Source organism: Scheffersomyces amazonensis, assembly GCF_036850825.1.
Source record: "Scheffersomyces amazonensis strain UFMG-HMD-26.3 chromosome Unknown RJT21scaffold_7, whole genome shotgun sequence".
Classification (NCBI taxonomy): domain Eukaryota; kingdom Fungi; phylum Ascomycota; class Pichiomycetes; order Serinales; family Debaryomycetaceae; genus Scheffersomyces; species Scheffersomyces amazonensis.
The window spans coordinates 229,677-245,966 of NW_027042747.1; the positions used below are offsets into that span (position 1 = coordinate 229,677).

Genomic DNA, 16,290 nt, shown 5'->3' on the forward strand with positions numbered 1-16,290 from the left:
GCTTCAAGTAGGATTTAGCAGTAAATAAATTGCCAATCTCCTCTCATAATGATAATATCTACGTAAAAATCTCACATTAGCAATTAAACACATTACCTACCTCTTCCATATTAATTAATAATTCTCTTAATTTGTTCATCCCAATGCAATTATTGGTTACTATTTTTTTTAAGGTATAATATAGCTAAGTTAAAAAAGAGGTTAAAATACCCATAGCCATTTAAAAACACAAGGCTATATGTATTACCAATGTGTATTATTTATTTATTGATATATATCTCTATGTATAACTGATATACACCAGGTATAATCTTTAGTATTCTGATAACAATAGTATATACCCTATCCTATACCCTAAGTCCCAATTGGCTTGTTTAATGTAAATATACCGATATATCAATTCAGGACATATTAGACTGTATTACTCTCTATAAACTATTATATTTCTTTATTTAGTGGTGTGGTGGATTCCCACTCATTGAGTATATAAATTTTTGCAACCAAGATTACCTTTTCTCACTTATAACCAACAGTTCTTTATCCAATGAAGTTAAGTTCCCTAATAATTTACATAGTACTTCTAGTAGGAGGTCAAGTGGTAGAAGGTTCAGTACCTTACTTGGTATCTTTAAAGCCTTCAGAATCCTTACAATCATTTTTAGCCTATGATATCTTATATCCTAAGACTCAAAGAGTTAAAGCGCTTATAAGTAATACATTTAGTATTGGTAATTTCAGCGGATTTTCAGGAAATTTTTCTAAAACAGTAATTGAAAGATTGAAAAAGTGTCCATTAGTTTCAGAAATAACTCCTGATATTCAAATTAAAGCATTAGAAATTAATGTACAAGAGGATGCTCCAAGACATTTAGCACGAATATCTAGAAGGAAGAAATTAAAACTGGGAACTTATTTTGAATATCAGTATAATTCTAAAGCTCAAGGTCAAGGAGTTAATGCATATGTATTAGATTCAGGAATTAAAGTTAATCATCCTGATTTACAAGGTCGAGCAATATTTGGAGCTGATTTTACTAAAGAAGGTTCAGGAGATAGTAATGGACATGGAACTCATGTGGCAGGTATTATTGGATCAGAAACTTATGGAGTTGCCAAACAAGTAACAATAATTGAAGTTAAAGTATTAGATAGTTCAGGATCAGGATCATTAAGTACAATAATATCGGCTTTAGAATTTGCAGTTAATCATAGGATGAGAAGTGGTAAACCAGGAGTTGCCAATCTTTCATTAGGAGCATATAAAAATCTGGTATTAAACCGAGCCGTTAATGAAGCATTTAATACTGGATTAGTTGTTGTTGTTGCAGCAGGGAATTCTAATATTAATGCATGTATATCAAGTCCAGCAAGTGCAGAAACTGCCATTACAGTTGGAGCAATTGATGATTATAGTGATACATTAGCATCATTTACAAATTGGGGAGAATGCGTAGATATTTTTGCTAGTGGAGTTTATGTTGCAAGTCTTGGATTAAATGATGATCCACAATATCTGTCAGGAACATCAATGGCATCACCAGCTGTTGCAGGATTAGTTGCTAATTTATTAAGTCAAGGAGTTAATGTATCACAAGTTAAATCTAAATTAATTAGTATGGCAATTAAAGATAAGATTCCAAGAACTTCATTATTATTAAGACAAAAGACTCCCAATAGAATAGCATATAATGGGATTGAAGAGTATGATTCAGATAGTGAAACTGATGAAGATTAGGTGTAAGTAGAATAAGTGTAGAGTATTAGTATGAATAGAGTAGTAGTATAGTGAATGGCGTAGAATAGAGTATAGTAGCAGTAGTAACAGTAGTAGCAGTAGTAACAGTAGTAGCAGTAGTAGCAATAGTAAGTATAGTAACAGTATAATAATAGTATAGAATAGTATATTAATATAGTATTAGTGAATACAATGAATGGAGTAGAGTAAAGTAGCAGTATAGTTAGTATAGTGAGTACAGTCAAGTGCACTATAATACTATAGTACTAGACTACAGTATAGTCAATAGTACAGTAAAAGCAGTATGGTACTGTATAGTATGCTGATTACTATAGAGCACTATACAGTATACTGTATACTCTATTTCTATATCTCTATATCTATACTGACCTGTATGTAGTCATTGGTTGACCGACACTTGACATTCCTCCTCTCCCTCCTCTACGCATTTGGTGATACTTTTTTACAGCCAACTTGAACTTCTTTACTATTTACTACTACTTGTTTATTACCTGCAACTATGCCCAGACAGAACGCCACGGCTCGGCCGTCAGATACGCCAGCATATGAATCAGATCCTATAGAACTACTTAGAATGGCTGCTACTGCCATGAGTATGAGTAAGATATACCCTCATTAATTAGTGACTGACAGTCAAAAAATGACGATCAAAAACTTTTTAACTAACTAACAAACTATGATAAGATCAACGAGATGTTAATGTTAATGCTACAGGGATTCCATTAAGTGGATTTAAAACTCCATTTGTTAATTCTGGTCGATGGCAAGATGTTAAACTTGGAGATCGATTAGATGATGATGAAGATAATAGAAGAAGTAAAGGTGATGGATTATTTATATCTGAACTGGATATTTATAATTTATTTACAAAAGCTTATGATACTTATCCTTCATGGAATTCTGATAATGTTCCTATTACAAAAGAAGCCATTGAATCAATTTTCATTCAATTAACTGAAGTATTTGGATTTCAAATTGATAATACAAGAAATATGTTTGATTATCTTATGAGATTATTAGATTCAAGAGCTTCAAGAATGGGATCTTATCATGCATTAAAATCTTTACATGCTGATTATATTGGAGGAGTTAATTCTAATTTTAAGAAATGGTATTTTGCAGCTCAATTAGATATTGATGATGCTAAAGATGATAATAATAATAATAATAATAAATCAAATACAAATCTTCAACAAGCAGAAACTCAATGGTGTATTAATATGAATTCTTTATCACCAGCAGATTGTATTATACAAATTGGATTATATTTATTATGTTGGGGTGAATCAAATAATATTCGATTTATGCCTGAATGTATTTGTTTTATATTTAAATGTTGTAATGATTATTATTATTCATTAAATACTGATGTACCAGTTGAAAATATAACTCCTAGCTTTTTAAATCATGTAATTAATCCATTATATAATTATTATCGTGATCAATGTTATCAAAAGATTGATGATAAATATTATCATAAAGATAAAGATCATCAATCAATTATTGGTTATGATGATATGAATCAATTATTTTGGTATAAACAAGGTCTTGATAAAATTATTTTAAATGATGGTAAAACTAAAATTATGAATATAATTCCCAGTGAAAGATATTTAAATCTTAATAAAATTAATTGGAATAAAGTATTTTATAAAACTTATATTGAAACAAGAAGTTGGTCTCATGTATTTACAAATTTTAATAGAATTTGGATTATTCATATTTCAATGTTTTGGTATTATACTTCATATAATTCTCCTACTTTATATACCAAGAATTATCAACAACATTTAGATAATCATCCAACAGTTCAAATAACTTTATCAATAATGTCATTAGCAGGAGTTATTGCTTTACTGATTTGTATTATAAGTACAATTATTGAATTTATGATTGTTCCCAGAAAATGGTCAGGAGCTCAACATTTATTTAAAAGGTTATTATTATTATTAATTGGTTGGAGTATAAGTTTATTACCTACAATTTATTTATTTATAACTTATCCATTAAATGTTCAAACAAAATTAGGTTTAACTATTTCAATAATTCAATTTATTTTATCAATTATTATAGTAATTTATTGTTCATTTATACCATTAGGAAAATTATTTGATAATTATCCAAATAATAAGGGAAGAAGATATTTACCAACTAAATTATTTACTCGATCATTTTATTCATTAAAAGGTTCTGATAAAGTTGCATCTTATGGATTATGGTTTTCAATATTTATATCTAAATTTATTGAATCTTATTTCTTTTTAACTCTTTCATTAAGAGATCCAGTAAGAGAATTAAGTGCTATGAAAATGACTAGATGTGCTGGAGAAATTTGGATTGGAAATTGGTTATGTTCTCATCAAACAATCATTGTATTAGGATTAATTTATTTAACTGATATTGTATTATTCTTTCTTGATACTTATCTTTGGTATATTGTTTGGAATACAATCTTTTCTGTATGTCGATCATTTTATATTGGAACATCAATTTGGACTCCCTGGAGAAATATCTTTTCAAGATTACCAAAAAGAATCTTTTCAAAAATAATTGCTCCACCAAATGATAAAAGTATTAAAGGTAAAAAATTAGTTAGTCAAGTTTGGAATGCTATAATAATTTCAATGTATCGTGAACATTTATTATCATTAGAACATGTTCAAAGATTAATTTATAAACAAGTTGCAAATCCAAATATTGAAGGAGGTACAATACTTAAAGAACCAACATTTTTTGTATCTCAAGAAGATCAAACTATGAAATCAGCATTATTTTATGATCAATCTGAAGCTCAAAGAAGAATTACATTTTTTGCTCAATCATTATCAACTCCAATGCCTGAAGTTAATTCAATAGATTCTATGCCATCATTTTCTGTATTAATTCCTCATTATAGTGAAAAGATTACTTTATCATTACGAGAAATTATTAAAGAAGAAGAACAATATTCTCATGTTACAATGTTAGAATATTTAAAACTGTTACATCCATTAGAATGGTCATGTTTTGTAACAGATACAAAAATGTTAGCAGAAGAATTTGATTCAGAATCTTCAAGTCCTCCACTTCATAAAGATATATCTGATGATTTAACTTATTATTCAGTTGGATATAAAATTGCCACTCCAGAATATATTTTAAGAACTAGAATTTGGGCTTCATTAAGATCTCAAACTCTTTATAGAACTATTTCTGGATTTATGAATTATTCTCGAGCAATAAAATTAATGTTTGATATTGAAACTCCTGATTTTACCTTTAATGATGAAACAAATAAATTAGAAGCTGCTGCTATTATGGCATTAAGAAAATTTAGAATTGTTGTATCAATGCAAAGACTTAAATATTTTTCTCTGGAAGAAAAGGAAAATGTTGAATTATTACTTCGAGCATATCCTGAATTACAAATTTGTTATTTAGATGAAGAAATTAATGAAAATTCAGATAAAAAAATTTATTATTCAGTATTAATTGATGGAACTTGTGCTATTTTAGAAGATGGATCAAGAAAACCAAAATATAAAATTGAATTATCTGGTAATCCAATTTTAGGAGATGGGAAATCAGATAATCAAAATCATGCTGTAATTTTTACAAGAGGTGAATATATTCAATTAGTTGATGCAAATCAAGATAATTATTTAGAAGAATGTTTAAAAATTCGAAGTGTACTTGCAGAATTTGAAGAAATGCATATTTCTTCTGATCCATATTCAATTGATTTAAAATCAACTGAACAAGCTCATCCAGTAGCAATTATTGGAACTCGAGAATATATATTTTCAGAAAATATTGGAATTCTTGGAGATGTAGCAGCTGGTAAAGAGCAAACTTTTGGTACATTATTTGCTCGAACTTTAGCTCATATTGGAGGGAAATTACATTATGGTCATCCTGATTTTTTAAATGCTATATTTATGTTAACAAGAGGTGGAGTTTCTAAAGCTCAAAAGGGATTACATTTAAATGAAGATATTTATGCTGGAATGAATGCTGTATTAAGAGGTGGAAGAATTAAACATTGTGAATATGTTCAATGTGGTAAAGGACGAGATTTAGGATTTGGATCAATATTAAATTTCACCACTAAAATTGGAGCAGGAATGGGTGAACAAATGTTATCTCGAGAATATTTTTATTTAGGTACTCAATTACCATTAGATCGATTTTTATCATTTTATTATGCTCATCCAGGATTTCATTTAAATAATGTATTTATTATATTATCAATTCAATTATTTTTATTTGTGGGAATTAATTTAGCTGCATTAACTAATGAAACTACTATATGTGAATTTGATAGATTTAGACCAATAACTGATCCTAGAAGACCAGTTGGATGTTATAATTTAATTCCTGTAGTTCAATGGTTAGAAAGAAGTATATTTTCAATTTTTATTGTATTTTTAATATCTTTTGTACCATTAGGAGTTCAAGAATTAACTGAACGAGGGATTTATAAAGCATTTACTCGATTAAGTAAACATTTTGCATCATTTTCTCCATTATTTGAAGTATTTGTTTGTCGAATTTATGCTAAATCTTTAGTAAGTGATATTGCAATTGGTGGAGCTCGATATATTGGTACTGGTAGAGGATTTGCCACTATAAGAGTTTCATTTTCTACATTATATTCACGATTTGCTTCTGAAAGTTTATATTTTGGAGCTATATGTTGTTTACTTATTTTATATTGTTCAATTTCAATGTGGAAATTATCTTTATTATATTTTTGGGTTACAGTAATTGCATTATTAATATGTCCATTTCTTTATAATCCTAATCAATATCTGTGGACAGAATTTTTTATTGATTATAAAGATTATTTACTGTGGTTAAGTCGAGGTAATCGAAAATTTAATGTATCATCATGGATAAGTTTTACAAGACTTGGTAGAAGTAGAATTGTGGGAGTTAAAACAAAAAAATTTCATATAACTGAAGATTTTAAAGTTTTAAATGATATTCGACCTTCAAGATTTAATCTTATAATTTCTCAATCAATTTTACAAGCTGGTGCAATAAGTTTAATAGCATTTGCTTATTTATTTGCTAATGCTCAAAATGATACTAAAGGTACTTTACCAGTAAATAGTATAAAACGTATATTATTTATTACTATAAGTCCTTTATTAATTGATAGTATTATATTAATAATTTTCTTTATAATTTCCTTAGTGATTGGTCCATTAATTTCATTAATATTTAAATCATTTCCAAGTTGGATAGCTATAATAGTTCATTCATTAGTATTTATTAATCATATATTCTTTTTTGAATTACTTTGGTTATTTCAAAATTGGGATTTTTCTAGAACTATTTTAGGATTTACATTATCAATAATGATTCAAAAATGGTTATTATTTATTATAACTGCCACATTAATTTCTAAAGAATTTCGTCATGATAAATCAAATAAATCATGGTGGTCAGGGAAATGGGTAACTGCAGGACTTGGTTGGTATATTTTTACTCAACCATTACGAGAATTTATATGTAAAATAAGTGAAATGAGTTATTTTGTTGGAGATGTTGTTGTAGGACATTTAATATTATTTAGTCAAATTCCTATATTATTAATTCCTTATTCAGATAAATGGCATTCACTTATGTTATTTTGGTTAAAACCTGGTAAACAAATTCGTCCTCGAGTTTTATCTCGTAGACTTAAACGGAAAAGAAGATTTATTGCCAATTCTTATATATTAATATTTATATTATCAATTTTAATTGGTTCAAGTATATTTTTATTACCATATATTATTACTAAAATATTTGATATTGATTTAGAACAATATTTACCAGCAGAATTAGCTGATTTAGTTCAACCTTATCGAATTATTAATACTCGAAAGGGATTACATCGAGGATTAATTAAGACTTATTAAGTAAGTTATATAAGTTAATTAAGACTTATTAAGTAAGTTATATAAAGTATTATAATTGGTAGGAGATTGAGATTTAAATTTTGTTAATAATTGTTGAATTAATTTATCATCAATTAATTGTAAGCTAAGTTTAAATCTACCAAGTTGACTAAAGAATTGCATATGCTTTATAACTTGAGAATCCCAATTAGTTATTATATCATTAGATATATAATTAGCAGCTTCAATATAAAATTGTAAGAATTCTAATTCAATTGTCAGAGTGAAAGTATTAATATAATCATCTAATGAAGCTGCAATAACGTAACGATAAGCACCAATTTTTTTTTCAGGTGGTACACTCCTTAGAGCTGATAAGTGAGTCATGGGAGAGTCAGTTGTCTGAATCTTAGTGTTAGACTGATTAGTCTGTGTTTTACTGTTAGACTGATTAGTCTGTGTTTTACTGTTAGACTCAGTCTTACTAAAAAGTTCATTTATCTCAGTATGAGCTCGTTCAGATACTTCATGCTTTGGAGTTTGAGTTTGAGTTTGGGTGTGTGACTCAATATTCAATAGACTATTGAACTGTTGCGGTAAATCTTGTACCTCTCGAATAGGAATTTCTATATTCTCATTAGTAGTCGGTGACTCCTTGAGTATCTTAGTTACTTCAGCCTTAACTAATTGTTCATTAGGATCTAATTGTAAAGCCCTTTGAAAACTAGTTATTGCTTGTTGATTTCTATGTAATGCATGTAATGCTAAACCTTGTCTATAGTATAACTTTATAAGTAATTTGTGGTCTGGATCTAAGTTAATACCGTGAATGGTATCCTTTAGAGCTCGTTCATAATCTTCGAGTTTTATAAAGCATTGAGCTCGATTGGAGTAAAGGGTGGCATTTAGAGTGTCTAAGTTTATGGCATCTCGGTAGAGTTTAGCGGCCTTTAAGTATTCCTTTTTGGCAAAGGCTTTATTGCCTTCTGCTTTGAGTGTTTCAGCTTTAGTCATGGGGAAAGTATGGAACAGTAACAATGTAGGAGTATATTACAGTAGGAGTATGTAGTGTAGTATCAGTATGTATAGTGTAGTATCAGTACAGTATGTATAGTGTAGTATCAGTACAGTATGTATAGTGTAGTATCAGTACAGTATAAGTAAACTATCAGTAAATCAGTAAACTATCAGTAAATCAGTATACTATCAGTATAGTACAGTATGAGTAGTACAGTATCAATATATGTATACTATCAGTATGTGTAAGTATCAGAACTATCAGTATAATATAGTATAATCCACTATCAGTATAATATAGTATAATCCACTATCAGTATAATATAGTATAATCCACTATCAGTATAGTATAATCCACTATCAGTATAGTATAGTACAGTATACTGAAATAATTTTTCATTCCATAATTTTTCACATTTTTCACACTTTTCACTTCCTACACTTCTCCACTATGTCACAGGAACTTACCGAAGAGTTGGAGGCTATAAATGCCATATTCCCTAACTCATGTAACCCAGTAGTCCCTCAAGTATATAATGTAACTATACCTAATCATGAGCAATTACAAATTCAATTAAGTTTCCCCATAGAGTATCCTCAACTAATGCCAAATATAATTCAAGTAATTACTCATCTGTTACACTATAATGATTTGAAATATCTAGAGACTCAATTCACAGAGATTATGTTAAGAGTATTCAATACTGATCAAGTGTGTTTATTTGAATTTATCAATGAAGCTCAAGAGTTTTTGGATGTGTATGATGAGCAGCATACTGTGGATGAACCAGTGAGTAGTAGTACTGCCAGTACCACCACTACTACTACTAATACTACTAATACTAATACTAATACTAATACTAATACTAATACTAATACCACCACCACCACTACCACTACTACTAATACTAACACCAACCCTCTAGACGGTTGGATCGTATCTCAACCAATTGTAGATCGCAATTCAACCTTTATAGCATACACTAGAAGAGTCAATTCCCTCGAACAAGCTCAACAATACCTAAACATTTTAACTTCAGATAAGAAAATTAGTCGAGCTACTCATAATATAAGTAGTTGGAGAATTAAGAAAGATAATGGTATACAATATCAAGATTGTGATGATGATGGAGAAACAGCAGCTGGAAGTCGATTACTTCATTTATTAACGGTATGTATGAGGTCAATTTTATTAATATTCTAAATCATAATTGTAATTATAATACTAACTAAACTATACTATAGATGATGGATGTTTGGAATATAATCGTAGTAGTAAGTCGATGGTTCGGAGGTATCCATCTTGGACCAGATCGATTTAAACATATAAATTCGGCAGCTCGTGATGCTATAATCAAAGCAGGATTTGATAATGATAATGATACTACAAAGAAATCAAAGAAAAAGAAGTAACTACTAAATCTATTTCTGAATCTTATTCCTTTTAGGCTTAGTTTGTTCCGTATTGGTAGGGGCACTTTTCCGCTTCTTACCAATACTATTCCATAATTCATTAACTAAATCCGGTGAAGAATCTGGTGGTGATTGAGATTCTTTATTATTATTATTATTCAACTTTTTAAAGTCACTCTGTAAATGTTAGTAATCTGTAATATAGAATAGTGTAAATAATTAAAGAAATGTTATACTTACTTGTAGTTTTTGAGATTTACCATCCTTAAGTTTCGATACTTTAAGTACCAGTATATCTTCTTCATCACTAGTATCTTTATTATTAGTAGTAGTAGTAGTAGTAGCACTTCCCCATTGTCTCCTTGTCGGTATGATAGGAACTTGTTCAACATTAATATTATTATTACTATTATTAAATGAATTAATACTACCATATCCTATACTATGAACATTACTATTTCCATGTCGAGTCTTAAACTTTCGAATTAATTCGGCCGTATTGGGATTAACCCATTCTGAACTATCTTTAACTTTCTTAACTTCTCCCTCTTCCACTCCCTCTTTCCGCTCTGACCCTTCAGTCTTTTGCATGAACTTCATGTTCATTACTCTATTCGATAGACTACTCATACTTAAGGATTAGACTCTGGTTGATACTCTGGTTTGTTTACTTTTCTCTTCTCTATTACTCTACATTAATTCCTCCCTCCATGTTTATAACTGTCGGTATATTAGCTGAGTTGAAAAATCCTGCACACAGCCCAATTTTTTTAGGCATCTCATCAAAAGTGAAAAATCTCGAAAGCGATGGGTATAGTACTAATAAGACAATTAATAAGTAATAATAAACCACTATGAAATCAGATTTCAGATTCTCAAACTTATTGGGAACGGTATATAGACAGGGGAACTTATTGTTTTCAGAAGATGGAACGAAATTATTAAGTCCTGTAGGAAATCGAGTTAGTTGTTTCGATTTAATCAATAATCGATCTTTCACATTTGAATATGAACATAGAAAGAATATTGTTAGAATTGCATTAAATAAGCAACAAACTTTATTGCTTTCTGTAGATGAAGATGGACGAGCCATCTTAGTTAATTTCATATCCAAAACAGTCTTACATCATTTTAATTTTAAAGGATCAGTTGAAGATTTACAATTTAGTCCTGATGGACATTATTTTGCAATTGGTACAACTAAATTTATTCAAGTTTGGAAAACTCCAGATGTTACTGAAGATAGACAATTTTCTCCATTTATTCGTCATAGAATTTATTCAGGTCATTATAATGATATTTTATCAATAAATTGGTCAAATGATTCTCGATTCTTTATAACAACTTCAAAAGATATGACTTCAAAAATTTATTCTTTACATTCTGATGAAAAATCAGTAGCAATGACTTTAGCCGGTCATAGAGATTATGTTATTAAAGCCTTTTTCAATGAAACTCAAGAAATAATATATACTATTAGTAAAGATGGAGCTTTATTTAAATGGGAATATACTGAAAGACCAACCGATGAAAGTGAAGATGAAGAAGAAGAAGATGATGAAGATGAAGATGATAATGATGAAAAAATTGAAAAACCAATGAGTTGGAGAATTACTGCAAAGAACTTTTTCCATTCTGATTCAAAAGTTAAATGTGCAACTTTCCATCCAAAGACTAATTTATTGGTAGTAGGATTTACTAATGGTGAATTTAGATTATATGATTTACCTGATTTTAATATGATTCAACAATTAAGTATGGGACAAAATGCCATTGATACATGTGAAGTAAATAAAACAGGTGAATGGCTTGCATTTGGTTCCTCAAAAGTTGGACAATTATTGGTTTATGAATGGGCTTCAGAAACTTATATACTTAAACAACAAGGACATTTTGATTCAGTAAATTCTTTAACTTATTCACCAGATGGTTCAAGAATTGTTACTGCATCAGATGATGGAAAGATTAAGATTTGGGATGTAAATTCTGGATTTTGTTTATATACATTTCTGGAACATAATTCAAGTATTACTGATATAAAATTTAGTAAAAAGGGTAATGTATTATTTAGTTGTTCATTAGATGGTACAATTAGAGCTTGGGATCTTATAAGATTTAGAAATTTTAAAACTTATACTGCTACTGATAGAATTCAATTTAATTGTATAGCTGTTGATCCAAGTGGAGAAATTATTGTGGGAGGATCTCAAGATAGTTTTGAAATCTTTGTATGGTCAGTTCAAACTGGTCAATTATTAGATTCATTAAATGGTCATGAAGGTCCAATATCATGTTTAAGTTTTGGTAATGAAAATTCAGTATTAGTATCATCATCATGGGATAAGACTATTAGAGTTTGGAATATCTTTGGTAGAAATTTATCAGTTGAACCAATTGAATTAAAGAGTGATGCATTAAGTTTAACAGTTAGACCTGATTGTAAAGAAGTAGCTGTTAGTACTTTAGATGGATATATTACTGTATTTGATATTGAAACTGGTAATCAAATTCATTTAATTGATAGTAAAAGAGATATATTAAGTGGAAGACATTTAGAAGATAGATTCACTAGTAAAAATTCTGCAAGATCTAAATATTTTACGACTATAAATTATTCATATGATGGTTTAACATTAATTGGAGCTGGTAATAATAATTCAATTTGTATGTATGATATTTCTAATGAAGTATTATTAAAAAGATTTATTGTATCACAAAATTTACAACTTAATGGTACTCAAGAATTTTTAAATAGTAATAGAATGATTGATGGAGCTGGACCACTTGATTTAATAGATGAAGCTGGTGAAGCAAGTGATGTTGAAGATAGATTAGATTCAACAATTCCAGGATCTAAACGTGGAGATCCTTCATTAAGAAATACAAGACCAGAAGTAAGAGTTACATCTATACAATTTTCTCCAACTTCATCAGCTTTTGCTGCTGGATCAACTGAAGGTTTATTAATTTATTCAGTTGATAATTTTACATTATTTGATCCATTTGATTTGGATCTTGATATAACTCCTGAAGCCATTGTTGAAGCCTTAACTGAAAAGGAATATTTAATGGCATTAGTAATGGCATTCAGATTAAATGAAACTCATTTAATTCATCAAGTATATGAATCAATATCACTTAAAGATATAAAATTAGTAGCCAGTGATTTACCAGTAATTTATGTTACTAAGATATTAGACTTTATAAGTGATTTATTAATCTTAGAAGATAATCCTCATTTTGAATATAATTTATTATGGATTAAGAATATTTTGGAATTCCATGGTCAATATATTAATCTTAATAAATTTGAATTTCAATCGTCTTTGAAAAAGATTCAGAGATTCTTAAATAAAGTGGGTAAGGATGTGGTGTTGTTAAATAAGAGAAATAATTACTTATTGGAATATCTTACTGTTGCAAGAGATTTAAAAGAAGATGATGAAGAAGAGGCAGTTATTGAGGATGTCGAAATGGAAGTGGACGAGGAAGATGATGAGGATGAAGAGGAGGAAGATGAGGAGTTGAATGGAGACGAAGAAGAATTGGGTGGTTGGTTTGGCAAGGAAGTCAAGTCATCTAATGGTATAGTTTTCAGTGTCTCTGATGAAGAACAGGATGATAATGAAGATGATAATGAAGATGAAGATGATGATGAAGAAGAAGAAGACTCTGATGACTAATAAGCCCACTACAGATTAGCATAATTCATAGCATAATGTATATATATCAACACTAATAGACAACTATCGTACCTAAACTTTCTCTTTGTCGTAATCCATGACTTGATCAAAAGTCATTTCAGGTTCTTGACCATTAATACTCTCGGGAATTTCTCTATCAAGATTAGACTTAGGTCCAGAATAGAACTTATAACCATATACAAAGAAGTAAATAAGACATAATATCCAAACACTCAAATTAACTGCAACAGTATAATTCATAGTTGATGCATCAACACCTTTGTTGTCAGGGAACATCGACATGACTATAACATAACCAACCCAACAACTTGTGACAATATGAACCATATAAGAACCTAGATCACCTAAGTAGAATAATCCTGGTATAAACTTCTTTCTTCCATAAGGTAAGACCACTAAGAAAACTGGCATTCCAAATGCTAATAAATTTGAAGCAACTCCTAATGAGAAAAGTGCATTAGCACCCGCAGGTCCAACAAGGACTAATAATCCTAGAATTAAAGATGCACAACCAGCAAACATGGTGGCTCTAATAGGTACTTTAATAATTGGATTAACATATTTAATAAAATTGTATACAATTGGTAATCCATCATCTCTAGCAAAAGCCCATATTTGTCTTGAAGCAGCTATCATAATAGAACATGCCATCATATATTGACCAACAGCAATCATTGCCATAAATGCCACTGCCCAATCTTTGCCTAAGCTATCATATATAATTTGTGCCATTGGTGATCCAGTAGCAGTTTCTAAAGTTGCAAGAGTATTACCATCTTTAATTGAAGCTGCACAAACTATACAGATAGCCCAACCAATGATCCAGCATGCCCCAATTGAACCTAAAATTCCATAAGGAATAGCCTTTTGAGCCTGTTTTGCTTCTTCTGAACAATGTATAACAGAATCATAGCCACCAATTGTCCATATAGCTGGCATCCAAGAAAGCATAAATGACCAACCAGGACTCCAAGTTCTAAAGTTTTCAATCTTTCCAAATATATAAGCTCCATTATTAAAGGAATGAGATCTACTTACTCCAATAGGTACAGCAATAAGAAAGAGAAGACTTATAAATGAGTTCCATACAATGGATACAGTTTGTAAAGATGCAGTATGTTTAGTAGTAAGACAACATACTATAACATTTGAAACTACACAAGCAGCGAAAACTCCATATAATTTAGCATTTGTAATTTCAAAAGTTTCATCAGTACTGATAGATACAGCTGAAAGAACTTCTACTGAAAATCCATAACAAATAGAACATATTCCTCCCATAAGTCCCAAAGTATTGGAACATCCAATAAGGAAACTTAATGGGACTCTAATTATATCAGGTGCATAATAATTAGTATAATAATATAATCCACCTGAAGTTGGCATTGAAGAACCTAAGATTGTAATAGAAGTACCAGTACAAAATATAAATATACTTGAAAGCATCCAACCCCAAACTAAAGAGGCTGGACCACCTTCTAACCCTGTAGCAATTGTTGAAGAAATTGAAGGAAGTAAACCCATAATACTAAAGGCTATTCCAAATACTTGAAGAATAGAATAGTGTCTATCGAGTTCTTGTTTATAACCAATCTGAGCTAATAATTCCACATCATTTTGAGCATGAAGAGGATCAATATGTCTTAATTCAGATCGGTTAGAAAGAACATTGTGAATATGTTCCTCTGTTCTTGATTTGATTGTATTCATTTGGTTTTGGTTGGTCAATTAATAATTGTAAAGTTACAGAAAAGGGACAGATCCATGTGGTTATATAGTTAGGTGAAGGTGTTGAAATTGATTTGCAACACACAATTCAACAGATTAAAGATAGGCTTATTATAAAAGTAATGCTGCACAATAAACCCGTCAATTTGGGTTATCTACTATACTTTTCATTGTTAATCGTTATCAGTAAATCAATAAAGGGAATGTACTAAGAAAAATAGATAAAGAATGGGTGTGAAATTTTTAGGCCTAGTCCGAATTAGGCAAGTCAGAAAGATAGCCATTCGCAATCAATTTACTATCTGGGAAATTGAATATTTAGGATATTGTTAAAGAATTTACTATGCAAAATGTGTCCTTGATGATAGATCATATGCGTGGATAATGATTTTATGCATTGCTTTGATGCGATAAACTGATATTGTCTTATGGATTACAATCACTACAGTATGTCATCATCACAATTCCTTATTTCTATTAGTATACTTAATATGGATGCAAATATCTGTAATAGATAAGAGAGTTAGTTCTTTACTCCCGTTTAGGAAAGCGCCGCTTCCTTAAATAGTTATGAGGTCGTGTACCTTTCTTCACAACACACACCCCTCCCCCCATTAATTAGGAACTGTTGTTGAGTGACACCCCCACTTTAAAATAATATATTAAGTTACTGTATAATATTATAATAAATTAATTCGCTTAAGATTTGGATTACCCCATACTTCACCTGACCATCGTGATGGCTTGACTGTTCTTAATGGTGCACTGTAAAATATTGTAACTCAACTTTTTTTTATTTGAGCCA

General features: G+C 29.6%; 7 protein-coding genes across 7 annotated transcripts; 4 read left to right on the forward strand and 3 right to left on the reverse strand. All coding sequences in view use genetic code 12, as the record gives it.

Annotated features, from left to right (window-relative positions):
• Positions 1-544: 544 nt before the first annotated feature.
• RJT21DRAFT_133476 (S8 family peptidase) lies at positions 545-1,878 on the forward strand (the record flags this gene model as incomplete). The annotated part of the gene is made up of 1 exon (XM_064883200.1): positions 545-1,878. The coding sequence occupies one exon, from the start codon at positions 545-547 to the stop codon at positions 1,733-1,735; it is 1,191 nt and encodes a 396-aa protein (XP_064736238.1). The 3' UTR covers positions 1,736-1,878.
• An 870-nt stretch (positions 1,879-2,748) lies between these two features.
• Positions 2,749-7,644, forward strand: GSL2 (Gsl2p; the record flags this gene model as incomplete). Its single annotated transcript, XM_064885598.1, has 1 exon — positions 2,749-7,644. One exon carries the CDS (start codon positions 2,749-2,751, stop codon positions 7,642-7,644), a length of 4,896 nt encoding a protein of 1,631 aa, XP_064736239.1.
• Positions 7,645-7,653: 9 nt separating this feature from the next.
• RJT21DRAFT_53312 (uncharacterized protein) lies at positions 7,654-9,011 on the reverse strand. Its single transcript, XM_064884962.1, has one exon. It carries the CDS (start codon positions 8,635-8,637, stop codon positions 7,663-7,665), a length of 975 nt encoding a protein of 324 aa, XP_064736240.1. The 5' UTR covers positions 8,638-9,011; the 3' UTR covers positions 7,654-7,662.
• Positions 9,012-9,091: 80 nt separating this feature from the next.
• RJT21DRAFT_131589 (uncharacterized protein) lies at positions 9,092-10,053 on the forward strand (the record flags this gene model as incomplete). The annotated part of the gene is made up of 2 exons (XM_064883065.1): positions 9,092-9,811; positions 9,886-10,053. 2 exons carry the CDS (start codon positions 9,092-9,094, stop codon positions 10,051-10,053), a joined length of 888 nt encoding a protein of 295 aa, XP_064736241.1.
• Positions 10,035-10,872, reverse strand: RJT21DRAFT_53369 (uncharacterized protein). Its single transcript, XM_064884963.1, has 2 exons — positions 10,294-10,872; positions 10,035-10,228 (listed from the first exon to the last, which is right to left on the reverse strand). Exons 1-2 carry the CDS (start codon positions 10,681-10,683, stop codon positions 10,226-10,228), a joined length of 393 nt encoding a protein of 130 aa, XP_064736242.1. The 5' UTR covers positions 10,684-10,872; the 3' UTR covers positions 10,035-10,225.
• Positions 10,873-10,882: 10 nt separating this feature from the next.
• On the forward strand, positions 10,883-13,787 carry PWP2 (snoRNA-binding rRNA-processing protein). The gene has a single exon (XM_064882490.1). It carries the CDS (start codon positions 10,908-10,910, stop codon positions 13,734-13,736), a length of 2,829 nt encoding a protein of 942 aa, XP_064736243.1. The 5' UTR covers positions 10,883-10,907; the 3' UTR covers positions 13,737-13,787.
• Positions 13,788-13,808: 21 nt separating this feature from the next.
• On the reverse strand, positions 13,809-15,685 carry RJT21DRAFT_109549 (amino acid/polyamine transporter I; the record flags this gene model as incomplete). The annotated part of the gene is made up of 1 exon (XM_064879902.1): positions 13,809-15,685. Exon 1 carries the CDS (start codon positions 15,465-15,467, stop codon positions 13,809-13,811), a length of 1,659 nt encoding a protein of 552 aa, XP_064736244.1. The 5' UTR covers positions 15,468-15,685.
• Between the last annotated feature and the right edge of the window lie 605 nt (positions 15,686-16,290).